Below are 21,272 nucleotides of genomic sequence, written 5' to 3' on the forward strand. Positions count from 1 at the left end.
AGAGATAGAGATAGAGATAGAGATAGAGATAGAGATAGATAGAGATATTTTAAGATTCTGTCTGTATTTTAGGGGAGAAGGCATAAAGTTATTAACTGACTTTAAGGTCCTAGAGCCATTTCAGGAGAGCTACAGTGGGCCTCTGAGGAGGTGGGGTGGGTGCAGCGGGCCCCTATGCAGGCTTCACTGGGAATCAACCTGAGCTTGATCTCAGCTCTTAAAAGTACTCAATCATCAATTTTCCCTGAAAATTGGTATTTCTGTTGTTTGCAAACAAAACACCCACAACGGGGAAGGCCTCATATTGATATATGTATTTACTTACACTACATATGCACAATAGCAAAGAAAATAGCTTTAATCATAAATTTAAAATTATGCTTTGTGTTTATGATCAGGTCACTCTTCCCATTAGTTAATATTCACCCAGCCACTCTGAACTGGTGTGATACTTACACAGAAGTTCCTGGCACTGCCCTGCTTACACTACTGATACAGGTTCACTTCTTACTTCTTTAGAGATTCCATTGTCTCAGCCATCTCTGTAGAGTGTATGGTTTAGGATTGGGGGGGGGCAGTCAAAGTGGAGGGAGAAGCTTCTGGAAGGGTGACTGCAATAACCTCATGCTTATTATCAACACTGCAAACTAGGGGACAGAGACTTAGTGCTATCAGCACTGTCACAAAGGCTCCACTTCTGAGTCTAGCTCTGAAACAGAAAAAGCAAAACAAGAGCCCCACACAATACCGGGCCACAGAACAGTTAGCTGCAGAAGCAAAAGCTCTTGCACCTTATTCTTAGGCCCCATGTCAGTTAATAGGGTCTTCAATTAGCCTCTTGGGTTGTAATCTATTACGAGTGCAATTTCTGTGTGTGAGCAGATTTTGTGTGCAGAAGTAATCTCACCAAAACCAAAACATAAGTTAGGATGGAATTCAGATCTGTCTTCACTCAATTATAAGCACAGAAGAGCAAACCCGAGGCTTTGCACGGGTCTAAGACCTCAGGTCAAAGCATACACTCTATAATCTAGGGAGCTTTGTTTACTTTCTTACTATTAAAATTTTACTAATTTAAAAAAAAATCTTAGCTTCGGTTATATAGTAATTATGATATTTTTCTTTCATATTACTGTTTAGATGTCGTGTTTCTTTACCACGCAGGAGCACGCAGACAGGCATTTGTGCACGTGAGCACAAGATGTAGCCTAGGGTTTTACTACAATAGATCTCTGGCTGTACGGCTCTACTTAGAAGGACTTAACAAAGCACCACCAGGTAACACTGAAATCCAGTGGGGTTTGCTGTTTGTCAAAACTCTACTAAGTCAGCATTAAAAAAAAAAAAAAAAAAAAAAAAAAAAAATCCAGCCTCATTCAAGAAATTTACCGGCCTCGGCAGAAGCAAAGCGAAGTGGTGCAAGCGGCCAGCGGTGCAGACGCTGACGGCAACTCGTGTCTGAGACAAACTTCCAGCGCAGATTTCTGAATTTCCCTATGTCATTTTGGCCTACCTATTTTACCACTGTGTTTCAGACAACAGCTTTTAAGTTCCCCAATTCATAAATGTAATTAAATAATTACATTAGTGCTAATTAACATGAAACTGCAGATTATTTAAGCGCAGAAAACACTATTCAACTTCTTAATTATTCCTGTTCACACAGCATTTCCTTTTGCTCAGGCGCCCTAGGTGCAAATAAAACATCCCATCTGCTCGCAATTAGAACTAAATAATTTCAGAGAATGTAGCTTATCATTTTGACTGCACATTTGATTAAAAACAGTGTACAAGCAATATCCTGGCTTATTGGCGTAACAGCAACAACAACACACAAGCTTGTGTTCTTCTATCATTAAAGAAGATCGAAAACATTATCTGTTATTTCAGGGGGAAAAATACAACTTTTTAGTTCATTTCATACAGATGAAAGCGAATTACAGCAAATCACCTCTCCACTGAATAGCAGCCCCCACATAATGACTTTATTTGCTTAATCCCCAAATTAAACGCCGTTTCGAGCGAGGGCCCTGTGTTATTACTCTCATCATGTCGAGAACATTTTCCTGCCGAGACCAATTTGAATAAAACAAGGGGCCTTCCTTGAACTCAATCAAGGAGCCATAATGTGGTGGGTAATAGAGGTTGCTGATAGATTTGCAGGCAAAAGTGTTATACCTAATGATGGTATATGGATAATAGTTCTCCTGGAGGCCCTGATGCGACTCCAGTTGGCTGCCAGATGCTGAAAAGCAAGAAGAGCATTGATCAGTGACAGGAAGCTGTAGTGGATTCATCTAGTCAAACTTCAGCTGTTTTTCCACTGTACAGTTAAGCCAGGCATAAATTATATTAATTGATTTAATTACATACTTAAAACATCTTCCCCAATTAATTTAATTAGGTGGCTACATGATGCTACTGGCAGGGGAAGATTAGAGGCAGCTCACTTAATTAACAGAATATGAATGAAAAAAAGAGAAGGCAAACAGAAATGAAATTGTGAGCACTAATTAAAAGGCTGTCTGCAAACTTAAATACTTTCTGACAAAGCGGTGACAGCAACGTAGACAAGTGAGGATGCTTTTTCCTACCAAATTAAAGTGTCAGAAGGTGTGTGTGCGTGTGTGTGTGCGCACTCGTGTGGTATGTGTGTGTAGGAAAGGTAAAGCAGTAGAACATGGACTTCCCAACCCAACTGCCATCGTCAAAACAAGGAGCATTTTCCTTTACAGAAAAATCGTAACGGACTTTGCAGACATACAGGCCAGGCTCTGGGTTGAGGCTAAAATATTCTGCCCAAACAGAGTTTGTGTATCTTCTACTGAGGAGAGCTATGCAGGATGCTGATGCTGAGGGTGGCCAGAGAGAGAAGGAAAGATAAAGAAACAGATAACTGCAGGTATTCAATATTTAGGAATATTGGAAATATTTAGGAAAAGAGGCTTGCTTTAACAGCCGGCAGCCTGGCATACCTTGGCTCGAATGCGGAAATTGTCCAGGTGTCTCTGTCGAGATTCCTTCACTATCCTCTTTAGTCTTGTCTTGTGGCAGTGTAAAAGCCAAGCCAGGGCGATCACACCTGAGGCCCACTTCTTCTGGCGATAAGAAATGAAGGAACTTCTTGCCTTATAACTTTTCCACGTGGCTTGGATCCTGATGGCAGCCTTTGTCTTTCCATCTTGGCCTTTGTACCTCTGTCCTGGAAGGTTCAGCAGCATCTGGATGTGGGCTGGGTTCTCCAGCACAGACAGAACATCACTTCTGGTCAGTTTGTTCTTCAGCTCAAACTCTGGAAGCAGGGACACCAGACTCCTCCCTTTTACTTTGGCCTCTGATATTGCGTAGTCCTTGAGAAATTTCTCAATTTGTTCCAGGAAAGAAAAAATACTCCCCCAGATTAATTTGAAACGTGTCTTGAATGCTAAAAAGTCTGGGGCTGTCCTGTCTACGGAGCCATTATTAACAGAAAAGACATAATCCCATGGTGATTTCCTAGTCTTAGACGGTGTAGTAATCTTCATACCCTGAGGAGAGAAAGTTTTCCAGAGTTAAACTATCCCATGATCTCTATAAGAGTATGATCGATACATATGTACTAACATTTTATCAATTACCACTCAGTGGCGGGAGGGCGTGTCTGCTAGGACGGATTTTACATATGTACATAAGGCTTGTCAAAGAAATGTCATTAAAACTCATTCCTGGGGAATATCTTATGAGAAGCTATTAAACTGCTATAAAAGTATTTCTCTCTATATAATATGTAATATATGATGATATATAATCTGTTTATACTATATAATAATCTGTTTCCTTGAGCCATTTTATAAATTATAATTTTAACAATAAAGATATATATATATATGTATCATATATATCATATGTGTCATATATATATATATATATATATATATATATATATATATATATTCCATGTAAACTAGAATGACTTCAAACCCAGCATGCACAACTTAGTGAGAGACCCTGTCTCAAGTACATACACACACACATATACACACACACACACTATATATATCTCACCTCTTACAATTCTGTCTTCTATCTATGTACCCATGGTCTTAGAGAACTATGTTGCTGATTCCTTTTAACTTGTCATCAACCATAAAAACAGAGAAATACATTATTTTATGTGTAAATGTCCATAGGAATTCTCTAGGGGTGGGATGGTGGGTGATACCTTTTACAAGTGTTTTTCCATTTTTAAAACATCATGAGTTTACGCTAAGTCAAATCAGAAGAGATTTAGATGACAATAGAAAAACGTAACATCATCCTCACTTCTGGGTCTGGTGGCATAGGCCTGTCACCCCAACTGCTGCAGCTGAGGAATAAGGGTGATGAATCAGACTGGCCTGGGTCACAGAGTGGCTTCCAGCCCAGCATGCACAACTTAGAGACCCTGTCTCAAAATAAAACACAAAACCGGGGCTGCCAATGGGCAACCTAACAACCACAAGGCCTGAGACGTGAGCCTGAGCACTAAGAAGGACATGTTGCCAATAAAAACCCACTGCGCTTCTGTTACAGGCACTTGTTGCAGTAGAGTTAGTGCACACCAGGATCCAAAAGTCCCCGATGGCCTAGGAGAGGAGGGAGGGAAGAGGAAAGCATGGCTGTTTCTGCCCTGAACTCTCTGCAGGGAGGAGAAAGGCACTAAGCTACTGTGGTGACTTTGCTTACTCAGGGACTTAAGGGATCAGTCATCTGCCACATATCTATCAAACATACATATACCCATTTATGGTTATGTTGTTCTCTGAAATTTTAAGACCTTTCACAAAACTCAGAGGGGAAACTGGTGAATTTACTTATCAATAACTACTGTGACTCTGCGCTGGCTCATGCTTTGTCTCAAATAATTGTTAGCTGAGTAACCAATAAGGACAAGGCAGGAAACCTCTAAGTCTTAGAGTCTAAGAGAAAATGTAAGACAAGACATAGATTTATACTAAAGACACAGTAACCAAACATAGACAGAGAAATTAAAAAAATAAAAAAAAACCTTCAGATTCCTTTCCCACGTTCTAGGAGAAAAATAGACTGTCAGGTCAAAATCCTAAGTACTCAGTCTGAAACAGGGAAAGTCCCTTTAGCCTTACACACCAACTCCAAATAGCATTGAGCCCTTGGAGACTCCTAACTGAACAACTGCTAGAAGGCATGTCTTCTAGCCAAAACTATCTCTTTCTGATCTAAAAAAGGCAGCAAGAGAATGTGAATTGTTTTACAGGTGTAAGTAAATTTCTTCCTTTTGAATGGACAGGAGAGAGTTTGACAAGGAATGTTCCCGTTAGCAGACCTTAGTGCTGGCACAGTGACCCGTGGGGCTGGGTCAAAGGCAGGTGGCACACGCTATCAAAGAGCGAGCCTGCAGCCGGCCACACTTCTGCCTTCCTACAACGATGGGTTCTGATGGTGCAAGGTTAGCATTCAGAGGAGAATGGCAGGGTCCCATCCGTGAGGAACAGATATGCAGAATGGTCGCAGACGGACACGCGTGGAGCTGGCTGGTCTTGCTAGTCACAGGTTTGATCCAGTCACAAAGACTCAGACTACTGCAGGAAGCGAAGGCTGTGGATGGGTGATTTGCCAGAGAACTGTCTCCTTAAAGATCTTCAGATACTTTCAACACTCCTTTTTTACGGAGAATAGTGAGGAAGTGGGCCTATCTATAACACAGCAGAGTTTGGGCCAGGGGCTCAGAAGGGAAAGGACTCTGTCTCTCTTAGACAATATGCCTCTCCACAGGCTGGTTGATCCAGGTTATCTATGAACGAGGATTAGACCTTCTGATAGAATCACCTTGAGTGAACTGCAGTTGTAGACTTTAACAGGGGTTGTTTCAGAACAAAAGGATTATACCTTTTTACCTTCTTGGATGAGATACCTGCTCTCAAAGGAGGCACGCTCCTGGACATAAGATGGACCACTCAGGTGCCAGGAAGCTGTGGGTTTAGAGTCAGCTAATGCATAGCTGTAGTACATCTGTCACCGAGAATGCCACACATGGGAGCACTTCAGACTTAGAGCAAGAAAAGACATGCCTCTCAAGAGAAAGGCTTCCCAAATTAAAGCAGTGCATCAGCACTGTGAGACGCAGTGAGCAGGTGAAGACAACGGCTTCACGGCCTGCTGCAAAGAGCCCTGAGTAAGGGCCACACCACGCCTGGGGGGGGGGGGGTTGCCTCCTCCTGTCCTACCTTCATCTGCAGGAGCCTGTCTAGTATCCTTCTCTGCGTTCCCCACCCCTCCGTTTCTTCTTCCTCTTTTGTTGACAAGGAGCTGCTCTTCTGCTGGGTGTTACTAAGTAGCGGTTGTTTTCCTCCTCCTGGAGAGGCTGCCTTGAGACATCTGCTCATTCCCTCCCCGCTTTCTTGGGACTCAGCTACGCATGTCCCCTTATGAAATGCCTACACTTTAGACTAACCCCGCCCCTGCCCCCAGCTCAGGCCTTCAGCTGTGGCCTAATTATTGGCATCCTGTTCTTAACTGACTGAGTCAACTAGCTGGGAAACGCTCTTTTTCATTTGCGGAGGGTAATCACTAATTAGGTAACTTTTAGAGTTTCTGGAGCAGTTATTCAGGGGAAATTCTAAAGCTAAAGCACAGGGGAGGGAGCCAGGATGAAGACAAGGTGTGTTAGGAAGACCCGATGTAAAGCAACTGGATGAAGCCAGTATTGCAAATGTTCTATCAAATTTAGGAATAACATCTACAAAGATGCAAAGAACACATTCAGGAAAAAGAACTTATTTCTAGATTGATTGATTGATTGATTGATTTGTATCAGGGATCAGACCCAGGACTATGTATGCTAGGTGCACCCTTTACCCCTGGGCTGCATTGCCAACCCTAGACTAGTTTCTTTTTCATTATTGTTGCTGTTGTTTTGAGATGGGATCTCACTATATAACCTAGTCTGCCCTCAAACTTAACCCTCCTGCCTCACCCTCTTGGATTCCTAAGATTACAAGCATGTAAGACTGGAGAAATGGCTTTAGATTCTAAAGGAATATAACACTTGGAAGATCCAGTTTTAATTCCCCACTCCCACAGAGTGGCTCACCATTATCTGTAACTCCAGGTCCGGGGTATCCAATGCCCTCTTCTGCCCTCTGCAGGTACCAGACATGCATTCAAACAGAACAACCATGTGCATACACATTTATAAAAAATTATCAGCATGTGCCACCATACCAAGCCAAGATGAATTTCTAATTGAAAAAAAATTCATTTTCATATATGTATGGAGAGCAGACAGACATATCACATTGATGTGCTACTGTTTCCAGGCTTGATCTCCTGGTGGTGAGTAGTGGGACACCTGGGGAATCTGCTATGGAGGCATCTTTACCGAATGACAGTCATTCCAATGCCTGGAAGGAGAGACTACAGCACTCCCTATTGCAGAAGCCAATGTTTAGTTTTTCAGTCACCGAAATGCATCCATTAGGGATGGTAGATAATTCCCTGAAACACTGAGAAAATTCTTCAAGTATAATCCTAAATGAGAGTTTGGATCGAGGGATGGAAAGAGTTTCCCCCAAGTAAGTCTTCATCATTCCCCAAAGAGCAAAGATGTCCTTTGTCTGACCTTGACCTTTATTTGTAGGGAAGGCTCTCAGTGTGTCAATGTCTGTGTAAAACACAGATGAGACCCTCAGTGGGCAAGAGCAGTTCCAAAGACACAGCATTCAGAGGAGAGCTGCGGACTTACCTGGGGTTTAGGAACTCAGCAGAAGCACAGTTCTGTATTAAAACACAGGGGTCTGGAAAGTCACTAACTTTACCTTTTGCTTTATAGATTGTCATGGGCCCAGCGAAACAAGATTTAGCCCTGACGTCGTCTATCCTGGGTTCAGACTCAAGCTCTGCCACTGCCTGATGGGTACTGCAAGCAAGACACTACCCCTGTGGACATCATTTTACCATCTGCAAAAGGAGATGTTCACAGAGAGCTTTGCCAGTGTCTCCCCTTGCCACAGTGCTTGTCACACAGATGGGACGCTGACACCCAGAGAAGGTAAAAGCATTGTGTGAGATCTTAACTCTGCTTTGTGGAGCCCCCAGGACAGCGATGTGACCACACTCCTAAATATTCCCCAAACACACAGAACTAAGGGAAGAACTGCTACATGCGCTGGCTTTTACGTGTTCTGACGCTCCTCTCTGGGCAGTGGCCTCAAAGTTAACTTGCTATGAGGCCAAGGTAACCTTGAACTCCTGGCCCTGCTGCCAGCACTTTTTGGATGCTGAGATTTGTCACCATGCCAGGTTTTGTGCAGTACTGGGGACCAACCCAGGGAGCTGTGCATGCCAGACAAAGCGCTATGCCTCCCCAGCCACATCTTCAACCTAATATTATCTTCTTAAACAAACTCCCGGAGCTAGTAAAACTGTGAAGTCAACGAAACAACCTCTGCTAGCACTTACTGATCACGAAAAACACATGGGAGATTTTTCTTTCCCATTTCTAATACAGAAAATTATTTGTAACAACTTCCTACCAAAAATGGATGACAAATTACCCATACCGTCTGCTGTGCGGGATTGAGAAAATTCAAGAGTAAGAATTCTGACGTGTGTGCCTGAGCAGGACAGTCCCTTAGACGGTGAGACCCGGCTCCTGAAGATCTGTGTCAGAGTGTACAGCCCGTGCAAAGGGGAGAATAGGCAGAGAGGAGTACATGACCAGAGACACAGATGGAGAGGAACTAAGGGCAAAAGCCTTGAGTCACCAGCTGTTTTCTAGAATAATTCCAGCAAGTCCTTTCAAAGGTGCTGTACTCAAATAGGTCTTCCTCAGCTCTGAAACCCAGTCTAAAGAGAAGTGCCCACGCCTAGGTGAGCTCTCCTGGAGCAAAACACCCAGTCCATCAAATCCACACGAAAGGTCCAACATAAGAGGACAGGGAGGCATTTTCCGTGGATGGGGTCTGCTTTCAGTCAGATGTGAACCCCCTTTTCCAGAGGCGCACTTCACTGCAATACAGCATTGGTTTCAGCTTTTCTGACACCCTTCAAATACTCTCACAAAGTGTGGCACAGTCAAGGACCACTTGGGACAGTATGATGGATGAGGTGAGCCTGCGGGGTATGTGCGGGAAGCACAGCAAGCTGGGATGAAACACAGCTTCCCAGCAGAGACAGGAGAAAGCTGGGCTTTCCAGGGTCACCATTACTGCCCAAGTGAAGCTTGGCTTTCCACTTTCCCTCAGGAAAAGCTGTGTGTGGAGAAGTCTGTTATCACAGATCACTAAAGAACATTTACAGGAGTCTTACGATGCTCTATTCAGGCGCATTTTCAATAACTCGGAGTATCCTGCTTTATTTTTCCTAGGCATGGACCATTCTAGGATATTACAGTAGATGTCTATCATCTGCTTTCCTCAGTAACAAAGACGTCTCAGGAGGGTAAGGATTCTGTCTCATTCACTGCTGCGTCTGCTGCTGCTGTGGTCTACTGTCTAACGCATGGGAAAAAGTCAGTGAGGGTCCACTGTGTGTCAACATTTAAGTTTAACTTCAGAGACACTTGGACTAGGTTTATAACACAAAGCTGTCCTGTGATCAGGTAAGATTTATAATTTAATGTTGAACAACATGATAATGGCTACTAATATTGTAGGATATCTTTAATTACAAAATATTATGTAGTGAGTTTTTAATAACATTTGTACAAGCTTGTGATAAAATATTAACATAAAATCAAAGTTAAAGAAAGTACAGTGTGATGGGAGCACAGAAACATGCCAAGGCTTACACAGTGCCAAGGGGCTAGGATAGCATCAGATTCTCCCATATTTTGCATTTTTCTCCTTTCTGGACTTTATTTTTTCATGAGTAATCATTAAAGTGTGTTAAGTGAAATAGACAAGGGAAAAAATAAATATTACATTGTAAATTGCTGATAAGTTAGCGCCTTCTCTGATCTGTATGAATGAGGTAATTTATAAGCAATAAATATACAGGTGATATGAACACGATTATGGAAGAAATCCATACAGCTCCTTGTTTTATCAATTACTTCTTCCATGAAAAAGAAAAATACCTTTCAAGTAAAAGCAGAGAATTAAGTTTACTTGAAAGCTTAATGCCAAAATGCTTATGTGGGAGGAACAGTTTATATGGGGAAATTAAAACAGCTTCTGAAACACAGTCTCCTGTTAGGGATTCCGCCCCTCCCCCCTTACTTAAATAAACTGTCATGAGAGAGAAGCAGAGAGATAGACAGAGAGGCAGAGAGACAGGAAGACAGGGAGACTAGGAGACAGAGATAAGAGAGAGACATACACACATGCACACAGAGGGACGTATGGACAGACAGACAGGGAGACAAAGAGTTAGAAATATGAGGAGTCAGAGAAGAGTGGAAAGAGACAAGGAGACAGAGAGGCAGTGATAGAAAGATAGAAAAACAGAAAGGTAGAGAGACAGACAAAGAGGCAGAGAGATAAACAGACAGAGAGGCAGAGGGGGAGAGAGGCAAACATTAACTGGCTTTGAATACATATATATTCAAATTTTTATCTCACTCTCTATATATAATCTATATATTTATATTAGACAACTTGGGCAGCATTGAACCTGCCACTGCTTTGATCTGTTCTCATTTCCTTTTACATATATAATATATTTATATTTTTAAAATAATTATATAAAATTTACATTTAAATTTTAAATTAAAATATTAATTTAAATATATTTTAATTTAAAATTTAAAATAAATATATAAAATGTATTATATTAAATATAAAATAATTATATATTTAATATAAAATATTATATATATAAAAGGAAATGGGGACAGATCAAAGCAGTGAAAGATTCAATGCTGCCCAAGTTGTCTAACAAAAAAATCTGACAGTCAATGTATCCATAAAATATTAAGTTTTCTACTGAAAAGATTACAAGAATATACTGGAAAGATACTAAAGAAACTAAGAATATACACGTGATTAAGAAACAAATCACCCTCGCCCCAGCTTCCCTAATGCTGGAATTACAGACAGGCCTCACCACGCCCAGCAGTCTTGGACTAACTGTTTAATGTATCTAGAGAACAGAGCAGGCTATCTAGATTGAAGCTGACAAAAGCAGACAGGACAACAGACAGGACACCTGCTATCGGATAAGGAAGACAGCAAAGACAAACCCATCACTCAAGCATTTGGCACTGGGAGGAGAAAGCATCAAGCACACTGGATAGGAGACGGGACACATTTTAGAAGGGTTACCACTGTGAATGACTGACATTTGGAGGTTTCTCATGCTCTTGGGTTTGGAAGTCAAACAATCACTTCCCTGTACCAGCTCTGTCATCTATCTTGGATGACCTCTCTCTCTCTCTCTCTCTCTCTCTCTCTCTCTCTCTCTCTCTCTCTCCCTCTCTCCCTCTCTCCCTCTCCCTCTCTCTCTAATTCCTCCTAAGCATATGAGAATAGCAGCACCTACCACCTGGAGATGTGAACACAGGGGAGGCAGCCCCCTGAAGGTCAGCACCAGAGACCAGCGCAGAGCCGGCACCAGTGCAGGTTAGCACTGCAGTTACACTACTAGTAATATCTGGAAAGCTGGCCCCTAGGAAAGAGCTAACCTGGGATATAGGCCTCATACTGCCCTTTGCCTCTGGATAGCCAGGGGCAGTGACAGCACAGACGTTCTGTTCAGTGGGCATAGGGGACACATCATGCCATGCACACGGGACACGCTGAAGCCACATGAGTGGCTTCCAAGTGTTCTAGAATAAATAAAGCTCCGGGGCTCTTCATGCACATTCTCTTTTCTAGGTACAGAGTAGAGCTGACAATGTGTGCACACTGAGAGCTCCTACCTACTGCGTCAAAGCCGGGAGCAGTGTGTCTGGGTCAGAAGGACTGTCGGTCTGCAGCCACCGTTGCAGATCCAGCCTTACTGCACCAGCACTGGGCACCGGGAGAAGACAGATCCCTCCTTGAAAGGAGGCACTCCTGGGTGACAGGGAGCACAGCATATCTCAAGTGCAGGGTTTTCCTGCTAGTGCACGGCCCTGCTGGGACAGAGCTTACAGGAGTGTGCTTGCCATACTGTGGGGACGGTTTCACTTTTCCATATTTTGGGGGGTGGGGGGGTTTGTTGTTGTTATTGCCTTGGTTGTCAAGAACAGTTTAACTTTAAATTCTATCTCCCCGTCCTACTTTACAAATTCAGTAGTACGTGTCCATACACATTCATACACGTTTGTGTAAGCACATGTCCATGTGTACAGGTCAGCACATGCCAATAAACTACTACATTCTGACATCTTGCTTCCTTGTAAATATACTCTTAAATGAGAATCTTTGATGCTAGAAACATACAATTCAGCCACACTTTGAGGATGAGACATCATTTGTTTGGGCAGTGACATGATTCAGTCCTCACAGAGAGCAAAGGGATGTTTTTCACTTTCCCCAAACCACAATTTTTTTTTTTTAAACCATGGTCTAATTTCTTTTATAAAGAAGGGAAAAGAACTTTTGCTGCCAACTCCAGCTGTCAAGCGGCCTCCCATACTTTTGCCCTGAAGCAAAAGAAAGGGACATCAGGTGACAAATCCCAAATTCCAACTAGTCACACAAATTACAGACCTTCCTCCTGGGCTGTCCTCCTGACCTTCTGGCTTTCCCCTACAATGAAGAATGAGATACCGTTTAAATTAAAATGACTCTCATGGGCAGTTTTACAAAACAAATAGAAGGCTCAGAGTCCTGGTCACTCCTTGCCTTCCTTCCCTTCCCCCACTGGGCCCGCTGTTCCCTACCCACCCCTACCCACACAGTTTGCAGATGTACCAACTTGAAGCCACAGCCTTTAAATCTTACTGCTTTTAACAGGGAGAGCCTTTGCAAGTCAACAGAAGGACATAATGCCAGAGCCAATCAGCATTTAGAAAAGACATTTTTTTTTTTTTGAGGCAAACTGCTCACTGGCTAAAAACTCACTATGATATGTGTGTTACCTGTAGATTTGTTCTGTATAGAACAGAGCTGAGTACTCGGAGTGAGAATCTAAACAGGTGCCCGGGCCTGGCCACATTATGCACGTTATCAGCCCATGGGCCGCTCACAGCCTGTTAAACAGCTGAATCTGGAACAATAGTGGTGCAGGCCAAGCACCGCCCGAAGGCCTGTCTCTCTTGGGATTTGGCCATTTGCATCGATTTTATTTTTTACCCACGTGTTTTCATGAAACACAAATATTTGCCATGGCAACTGGGTTGTCACATGACATGCTATTCCATAAGCAGCCTGGCAATCTCTTAAGGGGAAACGGCCACCAATGTGGAAAAGGCACCTAGCTCCTCCTGAGGATGTCTGGACACCACAGGCAGGGAGGACAGGTAGAAGACTCAGAGAGGGGGTTCGTTTCCCTGCAGTTGCTTCTAATCCCTTTCTGTTTTTCACAAGAACAGCTTAAAACACAAGTACTGCCAGATGTCTCCTTTCGATGGAGAAAAGTTTTAATTATCCTAAATCTGTCAGTGGTCCTTAAAATGAGAAAACAACCTACAAAAAGGCCCAGCCCCTTTAAACTGGGGACATCTTCAGGAGAGTGAATTACACTGTCGTGTGGGGGACTAATGTTAGAGAATACGGTCTCTGTCCTCTTCTCTACTGTGGTTTTCTGTGAAAACCTGGAGGACAAATGGGATCTGGCAAACACCTCTCAGTGACACACTGTATACACTACAGATGTAGGTATGGATGTAAAGCAAGTCACTGTACCCAGACTCCTGGTCCCTGAGCAGCTGCTAGCTCATCGCTTGCCTGCAATCTCAAATAATGCACTGGCTCTGCTCATCTTAGGCCCTGCCTCTAGGTCTTGGCAGAGTTGGCTTGTGCATTCATTCTCCTTTAGAGCAGAAGTTGACTGTGTGGTTCAGTGGTGAGCTCTGGCCTAGTATGTGAGAGGCCCCGCATTTGATCCATAACACCAGAGACTAATAATGACCATAACAGGATAAAATGCTCCCTCAGAGCTGCCGAAATGATGCTCACTCCTGTGTGAGAGGACCACCTCTACACTGTGTCTGTTGCACAGAACCACGCAGGCAGCGTGCTTTCTTCTGTATTAGACATACAAGTACCTTGGCTCTTGTTTTCTGGTAAGGCTCCTCTACTTCTTCTGGAACCAGGCGTGGCTTGTGAGCGAGAGGAAAGGAGGCTGTGGACAGAGGCAGGACCACATTACTCCTTCCAGAATGACAGGCTGAGCCATTGGTGCATCCTATAGGGTTCAGCTTGAAAGTCAGATGGCTGGCATCCACTGTGTGCTAAGTACCTGCATTTCCTGTACCCATTCTATGACACCACTGGGATTCTTGTCTCCAAAGCGAAATCTATGATCAGGCAACTGCTTCTTTAGAACACAAGGTCAGCCCACCTTGTACAAAATACCTAGAGGAAAGCTAGATCTAAAAGGCAGGAAGAGTAGAGAGGAAAATCTATCTCTTGAAAGAAGACTCTCTTAATTAGCCAGATTCCCAAGTTTATATACAAGAGAATTAATATAGTTGCATAAGATGGATTATTTTATTGGGTAGCTATTAAAAAGATGACTAAAAATTAAACTGACTTGGGAGAACTGATATGGTGAATGACACCATAAAGATTATTTTTGAGATTAATTAGCCTATAGGCAACAACACGCAGTCACATCTGTCCTGCTGCCTGGCAGCGGACTCAGCTACGCTTTGCAGATAGCTCCAGCCTGGCGTTGTGGGCGAGAACACTCTGTCATTGTTCTTACCAAGAAAATGATTTACTTAAACGGTTAAATCCAAACAAGTGAGTCTTCTTCCATCCCAGGTCCTCCAACTCAAGCCTCTCTTCTGTCAGTTCTATAACCACAGTCTTTGAAAAACCCCAACTGACATTGAACAACACTTAATAAATGATAGCAAGGTACAACTTGGAAGACTCGGTTTCTCAGCCCCGGAGCTGGGCTACAAGGAATCTTTCCAAGCGTCATTTTAAAAGTAGCAAGAATTTCAGAGCATCAAAACTTCCCACACAAGGGATCTGTCTGTTGCATCTGGCCCAGTCTAACACAGTCTCTGGTTCCCCTGGCTTCTAGCAAGTCTCCCTGTGTCCGTTCACCATTGTGCTGTCCAGCGCACCACAGTACCCACCAACCCCACACAACGCTCTCACACACCCGTCTGTGGGCGACAGAAAATAAGGCGGGGGAACGTAACCTGGTGCCGCTGGGCAGGGCTGCTATCACATCTGCAGGGCTGCACTCAGGTTACAGAGATTTCTAGGGAACAGGACAGGGGCAGGCTTGAGGTTAGCTGGTCAGGTTGTGGGCAGAACGTTTCCAAATAAGAGCAGGGAAGACGCATGTTGTCTAAAGCAGCCTGGTGCGACACTGCAAATTCAGAAGACTTCAATCATAGGTTTGTTTTTTGTTTTTGTTTTTTTTTTTTTCTGCATGGGTATGTCCATTAAAGGAATTGAATCCCACTGTAGCCTTGAAAGCAACTCATTGGTTACAAAAGATAAAATGGTGTCACCCATGTTAAGCCCTATCAATGGAAACATAAATTATGGAAAATAGAAGTTTCACGAGAATTAAAAATAGAACTACCATATGATCGATGATCATATGTGAACTCTAGCTAGGTTAATTTCACAGAGGCTGAGAGCAGAGTGGGCGGGTAACAAAGCTGGAGAGTAAGAGGGAAGATGGGGAGAGTGCGGATGAATCACAGTCTCTTAGATTTCGACTGCTGTGGTAGAACACTCTGATCCAAAGCAACATGGGGAGGAAAGGGGTTATTTCAGCAGAATAGCTTGTGGTCCATTATCCAGGGAATTCAGGGCAGGAACTTGAGTCAAGAGCTGATGCAGAGGCCATGGAGGAGTGCTGCCCACTGGCTTGCTCCCCAAGGCTTGCTCAGCCTGCTTTTTGATACAGTTTCACCCACTTAGGATGTACGACTGACAATGGTCTGGGCCTTCTCACGTCAACCACTAATCAAAACAATGCCCCACAGACTTGCCCACAGGCAAATCTTATGAAGATATTTTCTCAATTGAGAGGCCTCTTTCCCAAATAATTCTAGCCTGTGTCAAGTTGGTAGGAAATTGGCCAGCACAGAGTTGGTTAAAAACAGTACGTTTTACTATGCTATTTCAAACAGTATCGTGACAGTAGACAATAATGTTCCAGATACGTTGAAGGTCTACAGGAAAGTAATTTAAAAGTTTCTATCATATAGAAATGAGAGATGTTTGGGGAGACAAATGTGTTCAACGTGGTTTAAACATTATGCAATGCATATATGTATCAAAATATAACACTGTCCTTTAACATGTGACATTTTATGTATCTTCTAAATAAAAATGTGAGAAAAACATTATGAGGGAGGAGCTTAGGTCAGTATCACATAAGATCAAAAATTATACATGAACATTAGAACAATCATACATCATGAAACAGCCTTCATAAAAATGTACCTGTAAGCAATTACGAACACACATAAAACAAATTAAAAAAACATACAAAATCTCTACAAAGAATTAGAATGTATGAAAAGAAAATGAAAAAAGTTAAAACTTCAATAACCTAAGTTCAAAGACACAGACAAAGGAATCAGTGATTTGGAAACTATAACAGAGATCACCCAACCTGAGAACTGAAGGCAGAGCGAACAGAAGTGAACAGAGCCCAGAGACCCGTGGGACTACATGAGGGAGCCTGCATCTACGCCATTGCTTTCCCAAGGAAGAGAAGATACAGAAGGAGACTGCAGAGGAGAAATAATGGCTGCAAGCATGCTGAATCTGGTAAAATAAAAGCCCACAGGTTTAAGAGGCTATGGCAAGTGGAAGTGGGAAAAAGCCAAGGAATCCCAAGGCAGCATACAGCACAGTAAGAAACTCTGAAAACTAAAAACAGAGAATAAAATGTTGAAAGCAGGTGAAGGAAAGGACTACTTTACCCACAGGGGAACACATTCACTGTCAGTGGATTTCTAGTCAGAGGCTGAAAAAAGCAAGGTGTGGCCCGTTTCCTTCAAGTGCTAAGATCAAGAAAACATGGCAACCAGAATCACATATGCTCAAAAACAACTTCCTTTGGGGCTGGAGAGATGGCCCAGCAGTTGGGAGCACTGGCTGCTCTTCCAGAGGTCCCAATTCCTAGCACCCACTTGGTAGCTCACAACTGTCTGTGACTTCAGTTCTAGGGGATAAAGGATCATTTGAATGAAACACACACACACACACACACCAATGCACATTAAAAAAAAATAAAAATAATCACATTTTTAATAAGCAGTTTTAAAGAAAAAATTTTTTAGGAAAAAAGATGGGAACTCAACCCATTCCCAGATGAAAGAAAAATCAAAACACTATCACTCGTATCCAGAATCTAAAAGAACTACACAGGAAGGGAATGCTGAAGGAACACACGGACGATGAGAAAGCAAAGGACACAGAGAATGAATATCAGCACAAGTAAGAGACGTTCCTTTTCTTTTTGCATCTAAAAATTATCTTTGATGGCTGAACCAAAACCACTTCCTGGTACAAATGTAGTTGTGAGTGGATGAGACAGACATGAAAGTCCAATAAGATCCAGCAGTCACAAGCCCAGGCATCACTCTAAAGAGATAAGAGCACGTGCGCCATACAATGCCTGCACGTTAATGTTGACATAGCTGCCTCATAACGGGGGAAAGCTTGAAACAGCCCCATCCTTTGACAGGTCATGGCTGTAGCATGCTAACATGAAGGATTACTTGGCAATAAGTAGGTAATTACTGCTATAAGTTTCAACTGAATCCAACAACACATTAAAAAGAACCCATATCACGATCAAGACAGATTCGTCCCAGGGATGCAAACATGGCTTAACACATGCATATAATAAATGTAATACTGCATATACACAGAATCAGATAAAAATCCTATAATTATTTCAAAACATACAGAAAAGGCTTTGGACAAAGTTCAACATCTTTTCATGGTAAAAGCTCTGAAGAAACTAGGAAAAGTGATCACACCTAAACAAAATGGAGGCTACATATAGGCGACCTATAGGAGGCTACATATGGTCGAATGCTACAAGGAATAGAAGAAAACTCTAAGTCAGAAATGAGACAGGAGCCGACTCTTCCCTTTCTCACTCTGTGTAGTGTTTGCATTCTTATCCAGAGCAGAGAGGCAAGAGAAAGAAAGAAAAGAGATGCTATTAGGAAGTGAAGAAAGGCAAATAATTTCAGATATGACCATATACTTAAAAGAGTCTACCAGAAGATTCTTGTTATGATAAAAAAATGTTCAACAAGTAGCAAGCTACTAAATCAACATACATAATCCAGTAGCTTTTCCAGATCCCAACAACAGATCATTGAAAAAAAAAAAAAAAAGTCAGAAAACCAATTCCATTTATACTAGTCAAAACAAAACAAAACCCAGCAGAATTAACACTGTTAAAATGGCCATATTACCAAAGTGATTTATGGATTCAGTGCAATCTCCATCAAAGTTCCAGCAACATAGAGGCCTAGTGGGAGCCACTACAGTGTGCAAGCATGTGGTAGAGAGATGGGAGCGGAGGAGCAGCAGACAGGTTTGAGCACAGTGAAGAGACGTGGAACTGGGGATGTGAAGATGGAGAGGAACGGTCTGATGTGAGTAGCCTGTGCTGCCACCTGAGGCCATGGTGAAATCCCAGCTGGTGCTGCTGCTGAGAGCCATGTCTGGGTCTGTAGCTGTGCAGAAGAAGTAGGAGGATCTGTGTTGATGTCTATGGCCCATATTATCACCAAAGGCCATTTGGACATTCCTGCTCTGGGCTGCCGCGTGGAACCGTGCTGATGGCCGAGAGCTGTGCAGAGCTGGCCCCACCCCTCAGCAGCTGTGTACTTGGGAGAGCAGGTCCTGCACCTCACCTGGGCAGCACAGCAAAACTGGCCCTGGTAGTGAACACTGGTGAGCCAGCTCCAAGGGCATGAATGAGCATGGGAGAGCTGGCCCAGCCTCCTGCAGAATGTGGCACTCGGGTGAGTTAACAGGGGGCAGTGCTGGAGAGTTTGCCCTGGGGGTGCATGCTGGACAGCCAGTGAGCTGACCAACTCAGCTATCACCCAGGCCCAGATGCAGGGCTTTGAGTTGGTTCACCCCAACACCCACCCCATCTATGAAGTGCTGGAGCAGTTCGGTCCAGTCCGGTCCAGTCCGGTCCCATAGATCCAAAGCTTCAGGATCTCCTTGACCCAGGGCAACACCAGGTATCTGAGAGGAATCCCAGTGAGGATCCAGTATAGATGGTGTAGTAGTAGCCAGAAGTCTTGAAGCAGACCAATGGCTCATTACAATGAACACTTCCAGGTAAATATGTGTAGACTAAAGGGTATATTGTGTGACATACTGTAGCTTCCACGGCAAGATATTTTTTTCTTTTGAAATTATACATTTTTTTAATTGGATACTTTCTTTATTTACATTTCAAATGTTTTCCCCTTTCCAGGTCTCTCCTTTGGAAACCCCCTATCCCATCCTCTCTCTCCCTGCCTCTATGAGGGTACTCCCCACCCACCCACTCATTCCTATCTTCCTGTCAGCTGTTCCCCTACACTGGGGCATCAAACACCCTTAGGCCCAAGGGCCGCTCCTTGCACTTATGTCCACCAAGGCCATCCTCTGCCATATATGTGGCTGGAGCCATGGGTCCTTCTATGTGTACTTTTTGGTTGGTGGTCCAGTCCCCAGGAGCTCCAAGAGGGGTTCTGGCCAGTTGCTTCCCACACAGAGCTGCAAACCCCCTCAGCTCCTTTAGTCCCTTCTCCAACTCCTCAGTCTGGGACCCTGCACTCAGTCTAATTGTTGCCTGCGAGCATCCACCTCTGTATTTGTCAGGCTCTGGCAGAGTCTCTCAGGAGATAGCTATATCAGGCTCCTGTCAGCAAGCACTTCCCAGCATCCAAAATAGTGTCCGTTTGGTGTCTGTTTGGATGGATCCTAGGTGGGGCAGTTTCTGGATGGCATTTCCTTCAGTCTCTGCCCCACACTTTGTCTTCATTTTTCCTCCTGTGGGTATTTTGTTCCCCCTTCTAAGAAGCACTGAAGCACCCACACTTTGGTTTTCCTTCTTCTTGGGCTTCATATGATCTGTAAATTGAATCTTGGGTATTCTGAAATTTTGGGAGAAAGAAGAACACTCCTCCATTGTTGGTGGGATTGCAAGCTGGTACAACCACTCTAGAAATCAGTCTAGTGGTTCCTCAGAAAATTGAACATAATATTACCTGAGGACCCAGCTATACCACTCCTAGGCATATACCCAGAAGATGTTCCAACATGTAATATGGACACATGCCCCACTATGTTCATTGCAGCCTTATTTATAACAGCCAGAAGCTGGAAAGAACCCAGATGTCCTTCAGCAGAGGAATGGATACAGAAAATGTGGTACATTTACACAATGGAGTACTACTCAGCTATTAAAAACAATGACTTCATGAAATTCTCAGGCAAATGGATGGAACTAGAAAATATCATCCTGAGTGAGGTAACTCGGTCACAAAAGAACACACATGCTATGCACTCACTGATAAGTGGACAAGATGTTTTTGTTGTTGTTTTGTTTTCTGTTTGCTTGTCTCTTATTTTTACTTTCTTTTGGGGGGAGGTTGTAAAGGCAGACGTCAGATATGAAGGGATAGGGAGACAAGCAGGATTGTGGTGCCTGATATAAAATTCACAAAGAATCAATTAAAAAGTTAAAGAATAAAATAATAGAAAGTAAAAAGAAATGAAAAAAATTACAATAACATTCTTCACAGAGGTAGGTATATGCATACCTACAATGCATATAAAAGCACAAAAGAACCCTAAAAAAATCTAAGCAAAACTACCAATTGTAGAATTATCATAATACTTGACTTCAAACTATACTCCAGAAGCACAGTAACTAAAACAGCATTGCATCATCAAAAGGCAGACACAGAAACTGAGAACATAGTTCTGGGGGTTGGGGGGGAAAAAACCACTTGCTCAGCAAGCAGGATAGTGGGAGTTCAGATCCTTAGAACTCATACAAGTCAGGGAGGTGGCCACCCATAATCCCAGGACTCAAGAAACAGAGACGGCGGCTCTCCTGAGCAAGGTGGCCAGCTAGACTCACTGGAAGCATGTAGCTCTGTGTTCAGTGGGAGGCCCTGCCTCAGCAAACAAAGTAGCCTTTGCATATGAACATGTGCACCTGCATACACATGT

At 43.2% G+C, this 21,272-nt stretch overlaps 1 protein-coding gene across 9 annotated transcripts in view; it reads right to left on the minus strand.

Moving 5' to 3' along the window:
- Iqch (IQ motif containing H) overlaps positions 1-21,272 on the minus strand; it is a 182,362-nt gene that overhangs the window by 97,219 nt on the left and 63,871 nt on the right. For 4 of the 9 annotated variants that reach the window (XM_076925732.1, XM_076925735.1, XM_076925734.1 and 1 more), the window contains 4 exons: positions 14,132-14,208; positions 12,633-12,671; positions 2,976-3,527; positions 2,179-2,245 (listed from right to left, as the gene is read on the minus strand). In XM_076925732.1, coding sequence (XP_076781847.1) covers positions 2,179-2,245; positions 2,976-3,527; positions 12,633-12,671; positions 14,132-14,208 — 735 coding nt within the window. Of the gene's footprint in view, positions 1-2,178; positions 2,246-2,975; positions 3,528-6,224; positions 6,313-12,632; positions 12,672-13,003; positions 13,137-14,131; positions 14,209-21,272 lie in introns of those variants that run through there. The other 5 variants (XM_076925733.1, XM_076925739.1, XM_076925737.1 and 2 more) reach the window with 4 other exon arrangements.

Source organism: Arvicanthis niloticus, chromosome 26 (genome assembly GCF_011762505.2).
Source record: "Arvicanthis niloticus isolate mArvNil1 chromosome 26, mArvNil1.pat.X, whole genome shotgun sequence".
Classification (NCBI taxonomy): domain Eukaryota; kingdom Metazoa; phylum Chordata; class Mammalia; order Rodentia; family Muridae; genus Arvicanthis; species Arvicanthis niloticus.